Below are 24613 nucleotides of genomic sequence, written 5' to 3'. Positions count from 1 at the left end.
ACACCCTCATATTCTCCAATATGAAACCATCTTCCTCCTCCCTAGCAAAAGTCAAAAGAAGGAATTCAATGAACGGTCGATGCTTTTGTCTGCAAAAACAATGGCCGGCGTTGGGTCCTCGGGGAATCGTTGTAAGTCGAGGGCATCTCAATAATGGAGGCGTGTGGAAGAACAATCATAGCTTAAAAACTAAGATACAAAAAAGTAAAAACGCAACATAAAGCTTTTGATTCGTATTGAATGGTGCTACTAATGTCGCCCTGGAAAGACCAAGACTTACCAGCCTCTCGCGTCGATTTCTCTCCGCCGACTTAAAGAAATCGAATTTTCGTCGCCCCTTTTGGAATATGCTTCCCTCTTTTGGATGCACCGCATTTTTTAAAAAATTTGATTAAGAAAAACAAAGCGGAAATCAAATGTTAAAATGACTTCATTTGAGTGCTAAGTTAGGTCGGATTTGTCAGGACGGCGAGAGGCCAACATAGACGGCGCTTGGAAGTAAATGGTCAAGGCCTTGCGATTGACTTTGCAGCAACCATGTTGAAAGTGTGTGAAAACGAATTGAACAAGCATCTTAAAACCATGTGAGCCTCGTGCAAATTGTTACCAATGCCAAATTTAGAATACGAATCACCAAGAAAAAAAAAAGAGAAATTTGAAGATTATCGTTTATTTGTGCTGATTTTCACACATCATGTGAGCCTTGTGCAAATCATTACCAATGCAAAATTTAGAAATTGGTCACCAAGAAAAAAAAAGAATTTTGAAGATTATCATATGTTTGCGCTGGCTTCCACAAATCATGTGATCGTCGTACAAATCATTACCAATGCCAAATATAGAATATTAATCACCAAGAAAAAAAAAAGAATTTCGAAGATTATCATATGTCTGTGCCGACTTCGACGATATATGTTAGGTTCAAAACTGATCTTAATTTGGTCAAAGGGAACTTTCTTTGTTCTTGTTCCCATAGGTCTCCAACACACCCCATGCCTTAGCTCCTAACAATTTTACGATCTATTCAACACCTTCATTTAATAGCTCGATATCGACTCGGAGACGATTGCATTTGGGTCCTCCAACTTTAGCTACGCAGGTCAAAACCTTATCTTGAGGGAAAACATGACACTTATTAATTTCACTAACAATGCCTAACCTTTCGAGTGCGAAAAGGGCATCTCATGCATCGATCGGATGATCAGCGTGGGGCAACGAGTCAATCACAATATCCCCGCACAAAGAGATTCTCGATGGTCATTGCAATTGGAATTTTTGTAATATCCCGATACAATAAGCTAACTTTGATTACTCCACGCATCAATGGTATAATCGGTACCCATTCACCAAACGATCTTTTTCCATAAGCAATTAATAACGTTTTGTGAATTTGACCATATTCCCACGAAAATTAATTAGCTCAAATTTCTCATGCATGAAAAGGACAAAGTAGCTTCGATTAATTTTTAATTTGATGCAATCAAAGAAGGAAGATACCGGTGAATGTGTAATTTTTTGGCAATTACGTTCGTTCCGTTGACGAAGGACTGTTTTTGTCTCGAGGCTGCTTGTATAAAAAAAAAATACTTTTGACACACTTATTAGATTTCTAAATTGAGTGGCATGTATGGTGTGCGATGATTGATCCATCACACTATATCTACCTTGTAAGTCGTGCATAAAAATGATTTCTCCTTATATAGAGACAACATTCGTCAAATATCTTTAACCCCTCCCCCCCTCTCCCCCTAAAGATGTATTGATGTCGGAATTACCTATACTTTTGCTCGTTTTACAATTGAGCCCTAATCTTATTTTTTTCAATCAAGTATCTCAATTTCTAAATGTGGATCAATTTGAGGCCCTTGTTAAAATCGCGGACCGAAAAATGTCTACTTGAACACTAACACCACTAAATGACCGTTAATAGACCACATTGGCATTGTTGGGGTTTATCCTACATCGATTGTGAAATGGGCTGGAGCTAGTGATCAGTTAATAAGTGTAAGAGAAAGTCTCAATCTTTGAGCTAATTTTTTAGGTAAGAAATGCCCAAAATCACTCGACATTGGCGTGGCCTCTCGAGAAGATGCTACCTCAGCAGACATATTGGATGTTTAAAATTGTCTAATTTCTCGTAATTGACTTTTGCTTAGAAACGAGGAGCATAATTGTCCAAAAAGCCGGAATAACTACATTGGCAAATGTCAAAAGATTTAGAACTGAATTAATAATATTGAAAAGTTTACAACTGAATTAGTCACCGTAGAATAGATTTAATATTTTTTGAACAATTTTCTTGTAAATAAGCTTGGGTTAATACCACAAAAAACCCCAAATTAATACATCTGTGACAAATTTACCCCAAACTAAAATCCCAAACTGGTACACCTATGATAATTTTACCATCTGTTAGTTTTCTTTAAATTTTACCATCAAATTTCTGAGTTGGATGACACGTGGCAGTTGATGGGTATATCAGTTTAGAGTTTTACCTCTGTTTGTCACATGTATACTAGTTTTTGATTTTTTATGATATTATTTCAATTTAATGGAAGGTAACTTTGTCGCAAATGTACTAATTTAGGTTTTTGTTGGTTAAAAAATTAGTTTTTGGTAAATTTGTCAAGAATATACCAGTTTGGAGTTTTTCGTGATCAAAAAATTAGCTTCGGGTAAATTTGTTATAAGTGTACCGATTTGGGGTTTTTTATGGTATTAACCAATAAGCTTGATCTCTAACTGTGCTTAAATTTTGCTAAGTGAGCGACCAACCACAGCAAAATCACAGGACATTGCAAAAATTTTGATATGGGTGTGACCCTCTCCTTAAATACCATCGCCCCATAAGAGAACCGGTCATTCACCAAAACCTGAAGATTCGCAATCTGCCTTCTTTACTCCTTCCTTCTCTTTCAATCTCTCACCGGTATCATTGGCTCTCTCTCTCTCTCTCTCTCTTTCTTTCTAAATCGACGGCGAGATCAAGGAGGTCTTGTGAATGTTGGGAATCCTGAACGACGTTGAAGACCGGGGTTTGATGCTCTCCCACCGCGATCTCCACCGGAGGGCGAGCTCGCTCGCTTTCGGTTTTGGCTCCTGCAAACTAGGCTGGTACTATCGTTGCCTTGGCCTCGACCCCTGAATTCTAGCATAGTAGATCCGTTTAGGCTTCCGGAGGCAAGAGAAACGTTTCTTTCTTTGTTTTGGTCGAGATCGAGATCGAGAGAGAGAGAATGCTGGCTCATAACGGCAAGCAGCAGAGGAAGAGCCAGAGCGGGAAGGGTAACGTGAGCAGGTTGCTGATCAGCATCAACGTGATGGGGAGCCCCGGGCCGATCCGGTTCGTGGTGAGCGAGGACGAGCTGGTGGGCTCGGTCATCGACACGGCCCTGCGATCCTACGCTCGCCAGGGTCGCCTCCCGGTTCTCGGGTCTGACCCCGGCGACTTCTTGCTCTACTGCGCCAACGCCGAATCAGATGGTAAAACGCATATTAGCTTTTTCACCCCTATCTCAGTTTTCAAGGTTCGCTGTCCTTTCTTCTTGTTTTATTTGAACGTGCTTTCGGTTGATGAAGTTAAGTTTTGTTATACAAATTCGATGAATTTAAGGTTAAATATTTACAGTTTTAATAATCGATACTATACTTTAGAAACTAAAAAGAAAAAATTCTACAAGAGTAGACAAAGCTTAAAGAATAAGGAGAAGTTCTGTAGAAGACCCCTTATGATTGTTACTTGTTGATCTTTGATGCAGCTCTGAGTCCATGGGAGACAATCGGGTCGCAGGGGGCTCGGAATTTTCTCCTGTGGAAGAAGCAGAAGGCGGAGGAGGCGAGCAAGGGTAGCCCGCCGGCGGCAATCGGCCAGAAGGGGAGTGGGAGCTGGAAGGCGTGGATCAATAAGTCCCTCAATCTCAAGATTCCTTCACATTAGTCACCAAACGACAATACTTTTAGCTCTCTGTGTCCATAAATTTGCAGATTTTGTCAGTTCTTAGATTTTCTTGATTGATGCTTTTGGTTTTTGTCGTGAAGAAGCAAAGAAGCAATCCTTTTTTCCTGAATTCATGCTTTCCATTTGCAATCGTGTACATGTTCATTATGCTATTATAGAAACTCAGTCCAAAAGTGCGAGGATCAAGTCTCACATCTGTATGTTGTCGAAGCCTAATGAAATAAAGCCAATTTGAGGCTCAAACGAATTCCCCTTAGTTCTGCCTTCAGTGCAGAGCAGAACCCCTCAGCGTTCATGAACGCACCTAGCCGCTCGCCAACCTCGTCACGAATGAGTCCGCCAGCAGCCGCTAAGCCCGGGTTGCCTCTAGAGGCCCCGCCCGTGTCAAGCTTCACCTACTCCACTGGCGGAGTCCATCCAACAAAAGCATCTGTTTTTCCATGGATTACCAGATATCCGCATCTCAGCTAACCTCGCCTGTAATTATCGAAAAGCTCGCAGCTGTGACTTTAGATTGAAAAGTACTCTTATTTGTACGTTGCCGCAAAGACCAGCAAGCTACACCGGATGCTACCGACCAAAGCGAATCTCCTTGAGAGTAATGGTTGTGGAGATTTAGAAACAGCCGCCTTCTAATACTGCAGTTAAAGAAAGTATATGCTTCAAGGCACTCGCGATCATTTCGGACCATATGGTCGTATCGTATGTGCAATCTCTAACTCTAAGCACATTTAAAACCGCCTTGTCCGTGTGAGGGCATAGGCCACGAAGCGGATGACCCGTAAGCCTGCGTTTATAGCGATCCTCTCGTCAGTAAGTAGTCTCTTTCATGAACCACAAAGGACGGTGTTCTTCCTCTAACCATCTGGATCAGCTACGATGGTACCCCCGCTCTCTTCCTCAAACCAAGCAGCATTCATGACGCTTCACGGCCCACAGTCCCGAACCCCCCCGCGATCTTCGGGTCAACATGAAGTTTCCCGAACCGATCGAACGTGTTCTTCTCTTTGTCATCACGAATTTCCTGCGACTTCGCCCGATTTGATTCGCACGCTTAAGTCGCTTTGCATCATGCGGGGATCGGTGAAAACATTGCCGCAGACCGATCTCAGCATGTAAACGGGCCTTGCCATTTCAGAAACCGATGAGGGCTTACATAGGAGGGCAAGAGAAAAGGCTCGAATTTGCTGCAGGGACATGAGTCCAGCATCACTTGAGTTATACGGGCCCAAAAGGAAGAGATATCTCCACTTTCTTAAGTTTAACATTTCTTCGTGTAATCAGCCCCGCAAATTCCGATGGAGTTAGTCACATAACATTACTTTATCATTCGTCTCTGCGGCCCGTAATGTTCACGTACATTCATAAATAAAACCTTTATGCTATACATTATGTTATATATAAAGCCAACGGTCAAATTTGATTTCTGCTTTTCATACGACCGGAAAACCCTTATTCCATCTCGATATGTAAAGAGTAAAGATTAGCTTATTTATTACTAATAGATAAAACTCGATAGCTTTGGGCGATTACTTAACAGATCTCTTATTTTTTATGGGGACATGTCCTCAGCTTTGAAATTCATATACATATTGTCTGCTAAAAATCATTCAAATTCGTCATCATTCGTCCCTTGCCTGTGGCCAATCGCTGGCTACCGCCGTAGCTAGCCGAAGAAGAAAGGAAAGGAAAAAAAAATGAAAAAGAGAAAAAGAGAAAAAAAATAATTAGAAATTCATTTTTTAAAATATTTTTATAAGAATGAATGTTTCATTAACTAAAGACCCGACTCTGAGCGCCGAGGACCCACACTCTGCCTTTGTGAGCCCGGGCTTGTGTGCCGAGGACCCAAGCACGGCATTTATGGACACGGAGATTGGGTGTTGAGACATCAAGCACAAGCACCAAGGCTTCGGGCCTAGCCTCGATGGACCTGGGCTTGGGCCGGGGCACCGGGGTCCCAAGCTTGGCCTTGATGGACCCTGGCCCAGGCGCCGAAGACCTGGTCCTGAATGCCGGGGACCCGAGAACCAATGTTGGGGTTTTCGCACCCAAGTATAGAATTTCAGATCAAAACGCTAATATCTACTCATATTTTGGAAAATGTTTTCCAGTTTTTCAAAGAAGGAAATCATTTTCTTGAATTTAAACATGGGTTTTACATTGACTCATTTTCTTAAGCGAATCAAACATCGAAAAACGCTAAAAAATGAGAAAAATGTTTTTCGCGAAACAAACAGAACCTTAATGTGCAATCCTTTTCGAATCTGTGCACAATATATTTCCGGTTACAATAAAAAGAAAAAGGTTGAGTACATTTAGTGTCTGACCTCACTTAATTATTAACTTGCTCTAAACGCGATTAGCCAATATGAAAAATCCAAAACCTTACTTTACGTGATGATTAAGCATCAATGGCAAAGATTATTTAACAGAAGATATCACTCGTTTGAAAAGGAACCGATCTCAACTCCTTTCGTGCGGGACTTGGCTATCTCGTGTTGTGGCGTGCTTTGTGGTAAAAAGCGAAGGAGAAAAAACCAAAGAAAAGAAGAAGACATCAGAAGCACTAACGATCACAGTGATGCTAAATTTATAAAACACCAGATTCAAGTGCTGACCCACAAAAGAAGAAGAGAAACTCTATCGCAGGTGTTCGAAGAGCCATACAAGTGTACGCATGTACAGAGAGACGAGGTGACGAGGTGCACAGACGTTTGATTTTTCGATTCACAAAATGCAAGTAATCTCGTATCGGAACCTCGTGTCCGAGTTCCCATTTGCATTTTGCTCATTCTCGAGTTTAAATGGCGGACATATATTTCGTTTATCTACTGAAGACGGGCCCTTTTCTGGTCGTCACGGATCGAGGGTCTTTTAGTCTTCCATCCAATGGAAACTTCTCGTGCGACGTCGCGCTCGGCCTTAGCTGTAAAATGCTTGGATGGAATATGCTCTGTTGGAACTGAGGATAAGGGAATGTCTTTGACAACACTTTGACCATTCGTGTGGATTTTGTGGACTAATCTCGACCAGAGAAAAACGAGCGAAGAGCAACAGGAGGAGGAGGGAAAGAAAGCTGGAACGATGGAGATGGTCAAAAGGGAATCGTTTAAAAAGACGGCGTCTCGCGCTGAAAAACATGCACCGCTATTGCAGCACGAGCGGTCGATCCTGATTGACGGCAACCAATTCCACGGGTGGTTTGACAAAACCGAACCGCATTGGGCCCCGTCGGTGACGAATCGAGGATCGACTTGTGGAACGTGGAAATTTCAGCGCCTCCAATGTGCTCGTGTAGCAAATCATCCCGTGGAAAGATATTCACGGATGTTCCCCCTATTTTAGCCGAAATTCGACAAGCGGTCCTCGGTTTTTCGGCGCCTCTTCTTCTATGCCTCTCGTCGGAGACGGAGACCCGGCCCCGTCTTCGAGAGGATAGAACCCTTTTTGTGTTTCGTGACGAGTGCTCTGAAGGGAGGTCTCCCTAGCGAATCTGGTCCGGGGTTTAGCAGCGTGTTAAGCCCTGAAATGGAATTCGTCGAAAGACGGCACCCAGTAATTAAAGATTTCGGGCCACTCGCTCATCGACCCTCGAACCCGGGATCCTTAAGGGCTCCATTTGCGTAGCTCCCGATGCAAAAAAAGGGGTCGGAGCCATCCGTGCCCTCGCCGGTTGACTGGCCGGGGGCATAAATAAAATTTTCGAAAAGTTAAGGGGATATCCCGTTGAATTTCGTTAAAGTTGTGGAGCTGTTGGTGAAAATTACTCATTGTATTATGGACAACGTCGCGGTTTATACGTTACACATTGTTTATCATCATAGACCGATGGCGCGACGGATGGTCCAACAAGGAGATGAGCCACTACATGGATGTGGTGGACCAGAAAACGATCACAAAGAATATGGAGATAAACCCCACAAATTCGACAATTCTTCTTAGCTTAGATGATGTTGAATTGACTCTGCAAACCAATGGTCCCCAAAACAAAAAAGAGAAAAAAAATCGGAACGTCCATCCTAATGGATGATCATTATTGGAGAGAGTAAAGGTGACGTCCGGAGTCCGACTTGTTAGAATATTTAGATATTTGATCGCGTGTTATTCTGACAGTTTAAACTTTTAAAACAGTTAGCGATGGAAAAATTACGGATTCATACGTTAAAAATTACTTACGGATAAAAGGAGATGAAAATCAATCAATACCATAAGATGGATGCATCACTCCACGCCCTGCCCCCTACTAGACCTGATGTGTGGATCCGTATCCGCACTAAGGTCGATTGATTTAACGTGAAATGAAAATCAACTATGGATGACACATGACGGACGATTTTTTTTATTTTTTTTGGGCTAGATGATAACAAGTGGAGAAGGGGAAATTGAGTGGAACTCACGGAAGTCCTTTTAGCTACTAGATATTTAAAATGAAGCTAAGAGCATAGTCGAATGACATTATAATACTTTTCCAAGTATAAATTATTTGACTAGAACGATACTGGCATGGTGGTGGGTCGAGGAGTCATTTTCAATCGTCAACCCTCTTCAAGAATTTGCACCTATCAAAACAAGTAATTTATTTTCCGACGAAAAGACCATATCTATATCGATTGATATCCTCGAATTTTTTTTTATTAATTTGGGTCGAAGAAGCAATTGCCAAAAATGACTGGCTAGTGGCTATACTCCTCACCTTTCATATACATGATGATTCCGAAGAAAATGTTTTCTAGATTTTCCTAATTGTGTTGAGATAGTATAAACGGTGCGAAGTAGGATGAGAAAACACGTCGAGTGTTGATAGTTTCTGTAGCTACCGTGTTTTGTAAAAAATTCATTTAATTTGACATTAAGAATTTTGCAAATACATATTTAAGTACCGAGTTCGTGAGCTTTCATTTGTCGCGGTGCAAAACCTTTTTCATTTCAATTACGTTCAAATGAATTTTAAATAATTGATAAGATTTATGGTCATAAGATGATACTTTAATTTAACAAAGCCATGTTTAAAGATGGAAGCTTTATGAATTTATAGTAATGAAAAAATTCGTGTGCTGGGGAGCCCCGGATAATTAAATAAACCATTCTAAACCACACCTTTCTCCGGATCTTCCATCGAAAGATTCTAAGAAAAAACTTATGAAGAGGACAAGGAGTCCAAAGATCGATGAGAAGAGAGAATAGATTAAACATAAATTTAGAGAAAAGATAAATCCTAAATTTTTTTTTAGATAATCGTATACTGAGAATATAAGAAAAATAACGACATGATAAATTCATGAAATTAAATTCAAGATATTTTTTTCATTATTTGTAAATTATTCCTTATTTTCTCGAAAACTTTATTTCGAATCTATTGCACTTTTGGATCATCAAATAAATAGAAACAATGCGAAAATTGTTTAAAGGTTAATACCATGAAAAATCCAAATTGATGTACCCGTGACAAATTTATCCTAAATTAATTGTTTGATTATCAAAAACCCCAAACTGATACACTTGTGATAAATTTACCCACCGTTAGTTTCAGTTAAATTTTACTGTAAAATTGCTAAGTTGAATGACACGTGGCAATTAACGAATGTACCGGTTTGGGGTTTTACCCTCTACTTGCCACAGATATACCAGTTTGTGATTTTTCGTGGCATTAATTGAATTTAACGAAAACTAACGGAAGATAAAATTGTCACAACTGTACCGGTTTGAGGTTTTTGGTGATCAAAATATTAATTTGGAGTAAATTTAGTACAAGTGTACTGAATTAAAGTTTTTTATGGTCAAAAAATTAATTTGAGATAAATTTATTATAGATGTACTGATTTAGGAATTTTTCGTTGTAGTAACCCTTATTTTAAACAAAGGCGGATGAAGCTAAAATTCCTTTTTATCTTTACTTTCAAAAACTAAATGCCAAATATGTAATTAAATAAACCATTCTAAACCACACCTTTCTCCGGATATTCCATCGAAAGATACCAAGAAAAAACTAATGAAGAGGACAAGGAGTCCAAAGATCGATGAGAAGAGAGAATAGATTAAACATAAATATAGAGAAAAGATAAATCCTAAATTGTTTTTTAGATAATCGTATACCGAGAATATAAGAAAAATAACGACATGATAAATTCATGAAATTAAATTCAAGATATTTTTTTCATTATTTGTAAATTATTCCTTACTTTCTCGAAAACTCTATTTCGAATCTATTGCACTTTTGGATCATCAAATAAATAGAAAACAATGTGAAAACTGTTTAAAGGTTAATACCATGAAAAATCCAAATTGGTATACCCGTGACAAATTTACCTTAAATTAATTTTTTGACTATCAAAAACCTCAAACTGGTACACTTGTGACAAATTTACCCACCGTTAGTTTTCGTTAAATTTTACCATAAAATTGCTGAGTTGAATGACACGTGGCAATTAACGAGCGTATCGGTATAAGATTCTACCCTCTGTTTGTCACAGGTATACCAGTTTGTGATTTTTTGTAGTATTAATCCAATTTAACGAAAACTAACGGAAGGTAAATTTGTTATAACTATATCGGTTTGAGGTTTTTTGGTGGTCAAAATATTAATTTTGGGTAAATTTATTATAAGTGTACCAAATTAAAGTTTTTTATGATCAAAAAATTAATTTGAGATAAATTTATTATATATATACTGATTTAGAAATTTTTCGTTATATTAACCCTTATTTTAAACAAAGACGGATGAAGCTAAAATCCCTTTTTATCTTTACTTTCAAAAACTAAATGCCAAATATGTAATTAAAAAATATATTAGAAAAAACAAAAACAAAGGCATGCGCAGAAATTGATAACTGGGGGGTTACACCTAAAAACATTTTGATAATTTCACCTAAAATTATCTGGACTGTTCTGGCAGTGTCAGAATTACCCGACAAGTGCGAGCTGGCAATTTTGGTACGATCCGCAGGTATTTTTAATTAAATAATTAGGGGAATATTTTGGTTTTATATATGGTCTTGGTCCAGCGGTTGACTCCGGTCAACCCGGCCTTCCTCCCTACCCCCATATGCCATGTGTGTCCTAACGAAAGCCAAATTGCCCCCTCCCACATTGGCAAATTCTGAAGTAAATCCGCCTTTCTGGAAATGTGGTCCGTCTTTATTTTATTTTCGCTTCTTTTTTTTCAAAAATCATATATATTTATATGCATGGATCTCAAGGAGAGATTTGTCTTTTTCTTATGCCGAAACTATTTTCAAATATGTCTTTAACGTATGCATTTTAACGGGATATTGAACAGAATGCTAACGAAAGATAGATTTTAGTCGGGGGAACCAGTTTAGATTAAAGGGTTGAATGAAGATTAGAGCGAGCGTCGGGATTCGATTAAGTACTTAAATTTGTTAACTAAGGATCCTACTTCTCTGATAATAAGTTTCTCAAGACATTTGGTGACGATATTCAAAACTCTACATTTTCATAAAGTAACCTATAATTGTAGAAAATTGCTTGATGGTAATACTATCCACATCCATCTCTAAGACATAGTGTTGCCCTCCTAAAACCTGACATTTGATAATCAATGAGATTAACAGGCATGATTATATGATGAAGCGTTTAGTTAATCCGATCTCTCAAATTCGATTAGGGCACGGATGAAAACTACGAAATTGTCATGGGAAAATTATCAATAAAGTCTTAAACCTATTGTACTTGTGCCAATTTAGTCATAAATCTTTCGATTTTGCCAATTTAATCATAAACATTTTGATAATTTGTCAATTCATTGCCAAACCTACCAATTATGTTGATTTAGTCATAAACTTTTGACGATTTACTAATTTTGGCCGGAAAACGTTGACATAACAGTTTAGTCAGCGTTAGGCATCCTACATGACACGGCAAGCAACGACATCGACACTTTTTTATTTTCTGAATTTTCTTTTATTTTCGTCTTCACTTTTCTTTTTTCTTTCCTCTTTTTTTTTCTAGATTTAATCACCCTCGCCCGTGCCGTATAAGACGGCCGACGCGGGCTAGACACCACGCCAGCGTTATTCCGCCAAAATTGGTCGGAATGACAAAATCGGTAAATTATTAAAAGATTTAGGAATAAATTGGTACAATCGAAAGATTCAAGACTCGATTGACAAATTATCGAAAGATTCGTAACGGAATTGACATGAGCACGATAAATTTAAGAATTTTTTTTGGTAATTTCGTGAGGATGGAAAAAAAGAAAAAAGAAATGCGGATGCCGTTTCTTTGAATTTCGAATTTCAATTTGGGGGTTTTGCTTTCGAACGCGTGTTGTCTTGTCAACTTGGGTCATTTTGAGTACTCTTTGGTTTGCCCTTTTTGGCAGTTTCGGGGCTCGTGGAATCTCAACTCTTAAGACTTGCGTATAACGTTAATTTAAATATGCTTTAGTCACACAACAGAGGCAACGACGCCGCACTACTCGCAGCTACTTAATTATAGATTATCCTCTTAATTTATGATTAATCCAACCAAGTCTCAGCGAAACCTAATCCCATCATATTTAATCGAGTTTTGTCTAGCTCTTTGAGCATGCTTGTATTGACCTCTCGCGTCTCGGGTGACGTGGCACGCCCCCAAGTGCGAAAAACCCTTCCCCTTTTACCCCTTTGCACTCGAAATTTCCGTCACGGACTTCCATCGGATCGTACAGATCACTCGAACCGAAATACCCTCTCCCTCCTCTCGAGAAAACACGATTCCTTCGCGAACCGACCAGTTCGACGGCCTCGATCCGGCTCGGCGTGCTGCGGGGCCGAAGTTTCGGAAGAGCATTTCGCCCCGCCTTCGAAGGAGGGAAAGCGGCGAATAGGGAAAAAGAAGGCGAGAACTTTCTAATTGTGCGAGTCGGGAAAACCTTTTCCCAAACACCAAAAGGAAAAGGAAAGTTAAATGTAGGAGGTAGCTGTACTTAGTGGTGGGGGGCCGACTTTTTACTTTGGAGTTGATACACACTCTCAATTAGTTAAAAAAGTCAAGATCCTAAAGTTCACATTAATCCCAAGGAGAGGGAAAAGCTCGTAAAGTCTTCCCCCTATGCATTCCCCTCTCTCTCTCGCCCAAGCTTTTTGGCTTTCCCCAATTCCTACAGCCAAAACCCATCATAAAGCGGTCGGCCAGAAGAACCATGTCCCGATTCATTTCCTTGGGGACCGACTCAGCACCTGGAAAGCGACGTGGGAAAAAAAGGGCAACGTGGGGAAGCTCGCGTTAGCAAACTGAGTGAGCATTTGATTCCGATTAGATCAGTCGAAACAGGTCTTGGGTCCAATTTTTTAACTCATAATCGATGAGCTGAGTCGCTATATGAATCAGTTCTATTTAGTGAATGGATTATAAATGAATTAAAATGGTAAAATACAAACAATTGTGTGTTAGTTGTCAACTTATTTAAGAACTTTGTTTAAACCCAATTCACCTCTTCATTCTCTCTGGCCCTCACTCTCTCCCTCTCGCATGCTCACTCCGATTGTTTCTAGATTTTGAGTCACTAGATTAGTATCGCGTGAAAATCGATCAGAACACATTAAACAGGTCGATTCGAGTCGAATCGTCTTCCATTCAAACCGCCAATTTGACCCGGTCTAATTCCGATGAAGCAAAGATCCGGAACTTGCTGCGTCCCCGCATCGCATCAGATGAAAGCAAGGATCGAGGACCCTATCTGTTTTTTTACACATCGTTTCATAGCCAAGCAGTCGAATGAAAAGCGAAATAGCTTCTTCTATTCCCTTATTACACCACAGCTACACACCCATTTAAATTACACATTCACCCTCTTGAATATATCCCCTCGAAATTACACAAAATGGTACCAAAAAAAAAAAGGAAAAAAAATTAATATTAAAAAAAAACCTACTAATTCGAGCTAAAAAGAAAAACTAGAATATTTCTACTTTTTTTTTTCAACTTTCTTTTTCGGGGGGGTGTCGGGTTGGGGTGGAGGGGCCGGAGACAAGCGGTGAGTGGCGGGTCTCTGTCAGTGTCTGAAACCAGCTCAGAGTCGCACGTTGACACGCCCACCACTAGGCCTCGGTGGCGGTGGTGGTGGTGGTGGGGGGGACCCCTGCGTCGTCGCCGTCGCCGTCGCCCACGCGCCACCGGTCAGCCGACCCGCCACGCCGAGGTGGCGATGAGCGGCCGCGTGTGCCACCCGAGCGTGAGGCACCCGCCGTTCTCCTCCACCCGGTACCCGTCCCCGCCGGCGAACAGGGCCAGCAGCATGCTCGCCTGCTTGAACGCGTTGGACCCGAGGTGGACCGGGGCGAACCCGGCCGAGTCGAGGCGGGCCCGCCACTGGGCCAGGGTCTCGTGGCGCTCGACCCGGTCCGGACCCTCGCACGCCACCACGTTGCAGATCTGCTTCCCCAGGTAGACCTCCGACATGGCCTTGTCCTGCGTGCTGGCGCAGCCCTCCAGGGAGTCGAACAGGGTGGAGTAGTAGTGCAGCGACTCGTTGAACCGGTCCACGAAGACCGGCCCGTTGTGGTTGGCCTCCTGCTCCACCACCGTCACGATCTCCGGCCGCACCTGCCGCACCACGCCCAGCACCTTCTCCATCGCCCCCGGCCGGGCCAGCAGCTTGTGCAGCTCGAACACCGAGTTGACCGCCACCGCCTCGGCGTCGCTCGGCCTCAGCTCCAGGATCGCCGCGTCTAGGTCGGCGAGGCTGTTGGCGACGAACCCGCGGTACTCGAACTCGACGTGGATGGTCTCGGCCAGCTGGGCAAGCTTCCAGCCCACCTCCTGGAGGCGGTCGGAGTTGTCCGGGGCGGGGGGGCCGATCCCCGTGAGGCGGAAGGAGGGCGGTCCGCCGGGGCGGAGGGCGAGGGCCTGCATCAGGGCCGGCCACTGGAGGCCCTGGTTCATGCTGAAGTCGATCACGTGGACACGGCTCTTGCCCTCGAAGGCCTCCAGGATGGCCTGGTTCGCGGTGAAGTGGGCGAATTTGAGGTACGGGCAGGTCTCGTAGAAGTGCATCTGGAGGGAGTCGGTGAGGGAGTGGTCCAAGGGGGCGTTCTGCGGGTAGACCTGGTAGATCCGCCGCGCCAGCGCCTCCGCGAAGAAGGTGGCGACCTTCCTCATCACCCCGGCCTGCGAGATCGCCAAGAACCCGATTTGCTTCACCAGCGCCTCGGCGATGCCGAGGTTGCTCTGTTGGACGGCCTCGGCGCAGGCCATGAGCGCGTGCACGAGGCGGACCCCATTCTCCTGCGAGTCGACCAGGACGACCGGCCGAGTCGAATCCGTGGCGACTCCGGCGGCCGCATCGCCGGGAGAGGATTTCAAGCGCTTGGCCGTGATGGCGCTCGAGGAAGCAGAAGAAGAGGACGAAGACGCGAGGCGGGTTCGGGTTCGGGTTTGGGTTGGGGCTCGGCCGAACACGGCCTTACCGGGAATAGCCTTGAGATCGTAATCGGAAGACGACTCCTCATCGAACACGACCACCGAGGAGCCCATCTCCTGGACCGGGTCGTTCCTCCGTGAGCTCCTCCCGCTGCTCTGCAGCCGTTGGTCCGCCGCGGCCGCGAGGTCGACGGTGGTGACGGTGGAGGACTCCGCGCCGGCGAGGAACGGGTCGCCCACGGGCTGCGGCCGCGACGGCGGCGCCGCGGCGGCGGCGGGGACGGAGAGGGGGCCGCCGAAGCTGCCGGGGGGCAGGGGATTGAGCTCGGAGAGCATGCTCTCGAGCCAGGAGGAGAGGTCGGAGGGGTTGTAGTGGACGGTCTCGGAGGCGAGGTAGGAGAGGCCGTCCTCCTGGGCGCTGAACATGACCTCCTCCAGCTGCTCCAGCTTCTGGGCCACATCGGCCATGTCGGAGGACCGCACCTTGTAGCCCAGCATGGCCAGGAGCTCGTCGTCGCCGCCGCCGCCGCCCTCGTCCCACATCTTGGACTTCCCGGCGGCGGCGGCGGCGGCGGCGGCTGAGGAGGTGGAGGTGGAGGGGTCCGTCTGGGGGTATAGATGGTGGTGCTCCCGCTTCATCTTTGCCGTTCTCCGTCCGGGTTTTCGGATCTGGGTATGGCGGATCAACAGGTTTGGGAGCTCGGGGAAGCGGCGGAGGAGGAGGAGGAGGAGGAGGAATCTCTGGGCATTCGGGGATTGAAGGGGTCAGTTTCTTAGCTTCGTTTTTCACTACCGCTTTGAGTACTTCATCATCATCGTCATCATGAGACCCGAGAAAAAAATAAATAAGAAAATGAGGATAAAACTTATTTGGAAAAGAAAAAAGGAGAGGATAATAATAATAGTAATAATTTTGTAGCAAAAAAAAATAATAATTTGGGAAATGTTTACGGGAAAGGCTCGTGATAGGGCGCGAGCTCCGAGGCACCCCACCAGGGGCAGGCATTACAGCTACAGCTCGACCAGATAAGATGGAGGGAACGCATTTTCATCTGCCCTTTCTCTTTTTCTTTTTCTTCTTCTTTTTCCATTTTATTAACGTATTTTTGCTAAAAGATAATAACACGAACAATTTCTGAACTTTGAATTAACGTGCAATGTGATTTCTGAACTTTTAATTTATCTAATATATTTTTTAAACTTTAGTCTAATGTTTAATATGATCCATGAACTTTTAATTTATTCAATGTAGTCCATGGACTTTTTGTACTTATTTAATATGGTCCTTGAATTACATGAAAATGTTCAATGTAATTTTTAAACCTGAATTAATGAAATGACTACGGTGAACATTTTCATATAGTTCTAGGATGACATTGAACAAATTAAAAGTTCGGGGACCACATTGCATATTGGTTTAAGGTTTAGAGACCACATTGCACGCTGGGCCAAAGTTTAGGAACTGTTTGTGTCGTTTTCCTTTTGCTAACACTTATTGTGAAATTTTAATTGGATTTTGTTAAAAGTTGCTCCAAAGATAAATCGTTCGTCTCACCCCGATACGGTTAGGGGTGAGTGTGGTTCCAGGGTAGAACCGGGAACTGGAGAACCGGACCCGGTGGATCCGGTTCGGTTCCAGGTTCCATGGACAGAGGATCCGGTTCCCGATTCCTCATTTTTTGGAACCGGAATCGGGAACCGGAATCGGAACCGGGAACCGGGACCAAGAACCGAATCCTTAAAATATGTTTTCTCCCATTGGTCAACCAATAATCAAACTGTTGACTATGCTATCTTTCACCTGTAGATTTGGCATTCAGGTCATAACATTCCCAACTTGGACATTTTAGAATTTGCTTAAGAAATTTTTCTTGATAGTTAAAACAAATGTATGTGTTAACTCCCAAATAGGCAATCCAAGGACAACCTTTTTCTTTTGGTCTGACTATTTTCTCCCCTTTTTGAAAAAAGTAGAAAAATATATGATAGACTCGAGAAGTCTTCTTTCTATTTGATGAATATTATTACGGAATAGATGAAGTTTGGATCTCTTTCCGATACGGGCTTTTTTCCAAGTTTCTCTCTCTTTTGGTTATTTTTGTGTAGGTCTTCCTGGTATGTTCTTTTGTGTACTTCCAGTGTACTAGGGTTATACTTTTCTTATTCTTCCTTCAATTAACTTTACTTAGACAAAAAGATTATCTTACTCCTTTTGGCCGTTGAAAGACAAAATGTTTTCTCAAAGGAGTTGAGAGTTTACTATTCTACTGACATGGAGACAAGTTTAGTTTTACATCATTACTTCGGCATACGGAGTTGGAGGTTCTTGGAGCAATTGGCTCATCCTTTAAGCTTGAAATCCTTATAAGCATAATTGGAGGATCACCAGCCCTGGTCATGTGCCTATTCCATGTAAATTAACTTTTCTAGCTTCATCTTTACTGTTTCCTTTCAATATTGCAGGTGGTAGAGGAGCTTGGAGGAGCAACTTACTTTGATGACCAAAAACAAAAACTTTTCTACTTTGGAGGAGCTTGGAAAGGAGTATGTTTTGTACTTTTTGTTGAGAAAAATATGGCACCTTACCTTGGAATTTAAAGTCATATGTATTGCATCCCAACAATTGCTATTTATCGTTCTATCCCCTTTCTTTTAAGAAAAATGTGACTTTTCAATAACTAGTCTTTTGTATTCTTTTTTATGAATGTTCATTTTCGTTTTGATTAACTAAAAATAAAACCAAAAAAAAAAAAAGAACCTGTTGGAACCTGGAACCGACCCTGGAACCTATAACAGGGTAGGTTCCACGTTCCACGTTCTAACGGGTAGGTTCCAGGTTCCAAAAAATGAGGAACCTGTACCCGAGGGTAAGTTCCAGGTTTCAGGTAGAACCTGTGAGGAACCTGGAACCGCTCACCCCTAGATACGGTGTTCGAGATTCATTAGATAGTTGATCATTTACTAGTGAGGCCGCGTGAGACTCGACATATAATGGTTGAGATGGGAAAAGTCCAGCGAGCTCGGGTTTAAGAAAGAAATTTTCGTGCTTCAAAGACACCAGTTAATTAAAGAAAATTTGCAGCATCCTATGCACTACCCGTGTCTCATCATATGTGTTATCGCTAATTTGGAAACTGAATTGCTCCAACTTAAGTATTGTTTAGAAGAGAGACTCGTTAATGTATCCACTTCAGAAAAGAAAATAATTCTAGTTTTTCAAGATATTGGTTTATTTGACATTTGCAATCGTTGTATAAAGAATTTTATGTTTAGGTACTAAAAATGTCCTTAAGGCATGGCATCATCTGTTGGCTAATCAAATAAGAGAATTTAATAATTTTTAACGTTTCAACCATTTTTTTATGATTGACATAATCAAGTATTTTGAAAAATCAAAATGCACCTGATAGATACCTTACATCTTTAAGGTCTCTTTTCACAACACTCGACTTAGTAAATGCCTTGAAAAATTACTTTGTTTTAATCAAGAAATGGATGAGGAAGGATATTTACTATTTAGTTAGAATAGCCACCTTTTTTGAATTCATCGATATTGTACCTTCAGAACTCTTTCGCACAGAGCTAAATACACAGACCACAATCACAAGCAATTTCTACCTTGAGAGTTTGCATGCATGTAATACTAGCTCGTATTATTCATCATTGATTGCTAAAGAGGGTTTTTCAAGAGGTTACTTAGTGTAAATCATTCTTTATATTACTCCAATTTTTTTTAGGTTCCTATCAAGAGAAAATGTATAACGACGAGATGGTCTCTGAACCTTTTTTTGATACTTAGGCTCCGTTCGTTTGGCGGAAAATATTATATTTTTGGAAAATGTTTTCCCGGAAATCATTTTCCTAGAAAATGTTTTTCCGGAAGACAAATTTCCGGTGTTCGGCTGAAATATGAAAAGGTTTCGGAAAATATTTTTCAGCGTTCGGCAACGATCGCCATCGGCTGCGTTCTTTTTCCTTCTTCTTCTCCGGCAGGTCGCCGGCCACGGCCACGGCCGACGTCCGGCGACCGGCCAGAGGCGAGCTCTAGCGTTGCCACAGGCTGGCGAGGCCCCAGCTCGCCCGGCCGGCGAACCTCGCCCGAGGTCATCGGCGAGGCTCTGGCGAGGCCGAGCTCGCCGGTCGCCGGCCGCCGACTGGCTGAGGTAGAAGAAGCAGAAGCAAAAAAAAAATAAAAAATAGGAAGAAGTCTTCAGACTTCCGGAAAAATGACTTCCGCTTCTGAGAAGCGGAAGTCATTTTCCTCAAAACAATGAAGGATTTGGGGGTGGGGAAGGAAAATGTTTTCCCACGGAAAACATTTTCCGCCCCCGAACACCGGAAAACGCGAAAAATATTTTCCGGAAAAATATTTTTCCGGAAACGAACACAGCCTTATGATTTCGTAATTATTTTAATACTTAATGCGGCCATTCCATCATGTATATCGTCATTCCACGCGCATTTTTTTTTCATGGATCGTCGCATCAGTTTTTACTGGGTCAAAATAATGAAGTGGACAGTCACGTTATTTCTCAAGTTTTGTGAGTCCTTTTCTTTCCTTTTTGTTTTCCTTTTGTGGGCTAAAATAACGAGAACAAAAAATATATATTACTTGAAGTCACAAATGGGAAATCTAACATCAAGGGAACATTAATTATGGCCGCATCACTGACGGCATCATAACTTTTGATGGAAGGATCACACTAATTGGATTTATTTTTGGAAGGTTGAAGGTTAAAAATAGAGACTAAATTAAAAAAAAAAGAGAGAGAGAGAGTTATAAAAAATCACATTAAATACCAAAGAGAAAATTGCAAGAACCATCCACATCATTCTTGCCTATAAAAATAAGGTACAATGGAGGGAGGCGGCTCCCTATCCAAAAGTCCCTTTTTGTTGCTTTTTTAGGGCACTTCTTTTATGGATCTCGTAATTATTTTCCTTTGAGGGGGTGTTTGGATTTCCTGATTTTTTAGTTTCGGACTTTCCATAAAAGGTTTTCTCTGTTTACTCAGGTTTTTTTTTAATTTTTTTTTTTGGGGTTTTCACTGAAAAGATGAAATGCCATGTTATGGGAAAAGCAAAAGGTGTTGGTGTTGGTGTTGGTGTTGGTGGGTTCCCATAATGATGCTCTCCATTTATTGTGGTTTCCCAGTAATTATCAGCTTTGAGTTCATGGATGGTTCGGTTGGCGAGTCGCCAATTTGCTCCCTTTTGCTAGTGATTTCACACTAACCTCTTTCTAAATAGGGACCCTCGATGAATTTTTGGTGTTCGATTAAGAGGGAGCCTCACCAAAGGAAGGAAACTGTAGCTCTAACAGGGGCCTCCGCGGTTTGCCCGCTTGATATACAGGGACGGCAGGCGGGCGAACTCCATGAATGCGCTCCTTATTTTAATTTGCCGGTGCTCTATTCCCTCCAATTTCCTATGTATCTTTGTCTTTGTCTTGTCTAGAGAGAGAATACCCTTATGAAATTTTACATTCTAGTGATCCCGAAATCTGGACGATGATCGAGATGAAGCTTTTTAGGGACCTCTTCAGGTCCGTGGTTCCTATAATGATGCCCTCCATTTATTGTGGTTTCACTTTAATTATCAGCTCGAGTTCATGAATGATTTTGGTTGCCAAATCCCCCCAATTGCTCCTTTTGCAAGTGGTTTTCACAATAAAAAAAAATCATGTTTTTTCGCAATCTAATTGAAATTAACCAAACTCAAAGCACATTACACTCCCCTATTGTCTCGAGCCCGTGCCCTACAAATCGATCTCAATGCGGCCGAAACTTTGGGTGTCGCATCCCGGACCTGTATGTCGAATCAAGCCCTATTAATTAAACCATCTCAACTCGACTCTACTGAAACGCTTTAACGATACCCGATGATGCAACCGGAATACGAAGCAACCGTGCTTTGCTCCCAGCGAATTCATATTCTCTTATCCGATTAATGACATGCTGCGAGGTTCTCCAGTTTTTTGGTTCACAAATAAGATAGTTTTTTTTTTGGGTCTAGAACAAATAAGATAGTTGATAACCCTGTTTTCTAGCAATGAATACAGGACCACGTTCTGATAAAAGCCCTCATCACTATCATTACGGTGTTGCGCGGGTGTGTGGTGGGGGTGAAGAACGTGACCGCTGCTCCAGAGAACCGGCAGAGATAGGGAACTGAACTGACACCACCATCGCCCCTCCCCCCCCATCATTCTCACAGAAGAGAGAGAAAGAGGAGAGAGAGAGAGAGAGAGAGAGAGTCCCAGCCCCCAGGGCCTCGACCTGATCGTGATCTTGATTCTTGATGATGACGATGATGAGCAGGGCGAGTCAGTGCTCCCCGCGGGCCCCGCCACCACGTGAAGAGTGACACGTGTAAGTAACCCTCCGGAGCGGGACGGTGCTGTCTGGCCGGGGTCTGCGACAGGTGCTGTTTTTAGGGTGGTGGGAGGGCAGGGCAGGAAGAAGGGGGGGGGGGGGGGGGGGGCGGGGGACCTTCGGTATGCGCGCGTGCCGACGGACCCCATCAGCTGTCCCCTCTCACCGACACCGGACCGACGTGAGTTTTTTGCCTACGTACGGTGGCATGGATTCGGGCTTCGGCCGAGCCGAACGGACACGGTGCCGTGCTCTAATTCGAGTCGGCTCGACTTACAAATTCACTGCTCGAAATTCGATTTGCGTTTGATTTCAGGTTTTGCTTGTTTCGCGGAAACATTTTTTACCGTTTGAATTGCTTAAGAAAATTAGTTGGAAAATGTATTTCCCAATCAACGAAAAACTCATGTTTAAATTCAGGAAAATAATTTTTTCTTTAAAAAATCAAAAATAATTTTCATAACATGAGTAGATTTCGACGTTTGAATCTAGAACTCTAAGCTTGGCACAAGAATTCCAGCACTCATTCCTAGGCCCCTCTCAATGGACCTGTGGCTAGAGGCCGAACCCACCCTAGTGCCTAGGCCTGGGTCAAAAAATGTGGGGATCGGGACACTGGCCCCCCGACCAGAGTATATAGAGACTGGGCCCAAGACCTCGGTGCCCGTGCTTCGAGTTTTCGGCGCCTACGCTTCAATTCATAAAGGTCAGGCCTGGGTTTACAAAAACAGGACTTGGGACTGCAAAACCCATGCCCAGATCCCCGACGCTTGAACCTAAGTATGAATACATCAAGGCAAGGCTTGAGACGCTAGTGCCCGTGCACAGATCTACACGCCTAAGCCCAAGTCCATCAAGGCCACTTTGGTGCCCATCCTTGGGTCCCTGACAGCCGAGCTCGAGACCTCATTGTTTGTGTCCAAATCCCTCGTTCTTGAGTCCGGGTCCATCAAGATTGGGCTTGGGCCTAGGCACGAGACCTCGACGCTCACGTCTGGGTCCCTATGCCTAGGACCCTGGTGCTTATGCCTGATTCCCTAGTTATCCATGTGCAAGTTACTAGCACCCTAAATGATGCACGTCTATTTAAGAAATTAAATCGGCTTTTCCTTTCCAAACAACGAAAAGTACTTTTTTGTTATTTTTCAGATTTCAATTAAACACTAGAAAATATTATTATTTTCTGGAAAACATTTTCAAGAACCATAACATTTTTCGTGAAACAAATAGAGCTCTATTATTGGATCTTTTTGTTTGAGCTTGACTAGATTGGACTCGTTCGGAGGCCCCGCTAGCTGCGAGTGAGGCAGCCTTTACCTAGATCTAGTGAGGGCCTCTCTGCCCTCGCTTGCAGGCGGAGAGGGTTGTTGGCACAATGAAAAAAAAGCAAAAAATAATAATAAATTTAATTTTTTTAAAAAATTATAAAAAAATTATCCATGTCAATACTGATCGTGCCATGTAGGACGATTGTTGTCACATTAGCGATTTTCGATCAAGATTAGCCAGAAGGACTAAATTGGCAAAATGTTTATAACTAAATTGGCCAAATTAAAAAGTTTAAGACTGAATTGACACATGCACAACATATTTAAGACTTTTTTTGGTAATTTCCTCGATAACAATGCATTATTTCAATATTGAAAACAATAATTTCGAAAGACACTTGGTTTTGAGAATGAATTCTCTAGAGGGTTTTATTTCGGAAAGAAGTGTCCGAATGGGAGCTGTTATTTCATGCCATTCATTGTCGACAATCAAATGTAGGAATGACAATAACAATTTTATTCCTTGTTCTCTTCAATTCCTTAACCATTTCTATTCTTGTCTGCTTCTATCACATCGCACCAACTCGGTCGATTAGCTCCCTTCTCCTCCTGTTTGGGATCAAGGAAAACTCAAGGAAACACATACAGCTAAGCCTGATCAAGCAAGAATTTTGCCTAAAAGTAGCTAAATAAACAAGATTAACAACAAAACCCCATCGCTCGAGTCAACTGAGTTAGTGACCCCCTCCATAATACGTGCTTAAAGATGCCTCGATTCCTCATTAGTCGAGCTGAGTTGGATCGACAACCGATGACATAACCTAAACTGCACAAGAACAGAGACAGCTCACGTCCATTGGCCTAATCAAAATTACACCTTGGATATACCCGCCCGAGAAATATTCTTCTCGTTGATCTTTGCAGACTGGCTCTCTTTCTTTCATTTAATAATGGGCTCAAGGTTTTATAAGATCAAGGTCACATCGCATCGCGTCTGCATGATGAATAAACTATGCGATATCTTACAGATTCGAGCATTAAACTAATGGGGAATTGGCTCCCATCTCGGTGCACGATAGTGGGGGGAAACCCTAGCTCGACTCCATACATTATTGGGAAGACTGATTAGGGTTTTCTTTAAAAATATAAAGGGAATGGATCAATCAGCTCTTGTTTTCATGAGGTCTATTGCGCCGGCCGCGGATGGAATGGGGACGCTGATGTGCATGTCACCAAAACACTCCGTCGCTTATTGTATGCGATTAAGGGTCTCTGATGCAGACATCTTCGATTATTGAAGAGAGAGTTTTCATGTGAACCGAACTAATCTATGGTTTTGGTGACAAATCAAGCGTGATTAAAGAAGTTTAGAGGATGGATCATCTGCATGTTATCTCGATGGGCACTTGCATTTTGAAAAATGGTCATGTCATTTTCCATTAGTTGGGGGTGGGGTACGAGCGAGGAAATCTCAGATTTTTGAAAAGGCCGTTCGTTTTCTTTTCGAACCCTAGAAAACCCTTAATTCTAATTCAACTCACTAAGGCATGGATCAATCAATGTTGGTCCTACTATATCATTGCTGACCATCGGCACTATAAAGTCTGCATGAAATGGTGCGATGGTGTCGATTCGTCAATGAGATGGTC

General features: G+C 42.6%; 2 protein-coding genes across 2 annotated transcripts; one reads left to right on the top strand and one right to left on the bottom strand.

Annotated features, from left to right (window-relative positions):
• The first annotated feature begins 2846 nt into the window (after positions 1-2846).
• LOC115686875 (uncharacterized protein At4g22758-like) lies at positions 2847-4131 on the top strand. The gene is made up of 2 exons (XM_030612292.2): positions 2847-3483; positions 3759-4131. Exons 1-2 carry the CDS (start codon positions 3237-3239, stop codon positions 3935-3937), a joined length of 426 nt encoding a protein of 141 aa, XP_030468152.1. The 5' UTR covers positions 2847-3236; the 3' UTR covers positions 3938-4131.
• Positions 4132-13674: 9543 nt separating this feature from the next.
• On the bottom strand, positions 13675-16118 carry LOC115686887 (DELLA protein GAIP-like). The gene has a single exon (XM_030612304.2). It carries the CDS (start codon positions 15959-15961, stop codon positions 14081-14083), a length of 1881 nt encoding a protein of 626 aa, XP_030468164.2. The 5' UTR covers positions 15962-16118; the 3' UTR covers positions 13675-14080.
• Positions 16119-24613: the final 8495 nt, after the last annotated feature.

Source organism: Syzygium oleosum, unplaced genomic scaffold, assembly GCF_021117445.2.
Source record: "Syzygium oleosum isolate NSW1041296 unplaced genomic scaffold, Sole_v2.1 Sole_v2.02, whole genome shotgun sequence".
Lineage (NCBI taxonomy): Eukaryota > Viridiplantae > Streptophyta > Magnoliopsida > Myrtales > Myrtaceae > Syzygium > Syzygium oleosum.
The sequence above is the reverse complement of the archived record's forward strand: the minus strand, read 5'-3'. Positions and strand labels throughout refer to the sequence as shown.

What these genes read in the sequence shown, in the direction of transcription:
- LOC115686875 (XM_030612292.2), top strand. Translation starts at nt 3,237, where the DNA reads ATGCTGGCTCATAACGGCAAGCAGCAGAGGAAGAGCCAGAGCGGGAAG. An exon ending in CGCCAACGCCGAATCAGATG is followed by an intron (nt 3,484 to 3,758) that starts GTAAAACGCATA and finishes TCTTTGATGCAG; the next exon opens with CTCTGAGTCCATGGGAGACA.
- LOC115686887 (XM_030612304.2), bottom strand. Translation starts at nt 15,961, where the DNA reads ATGAAGCGGGAGCACCACCATCTATACCCCCAGACGGACCCCTCCACC.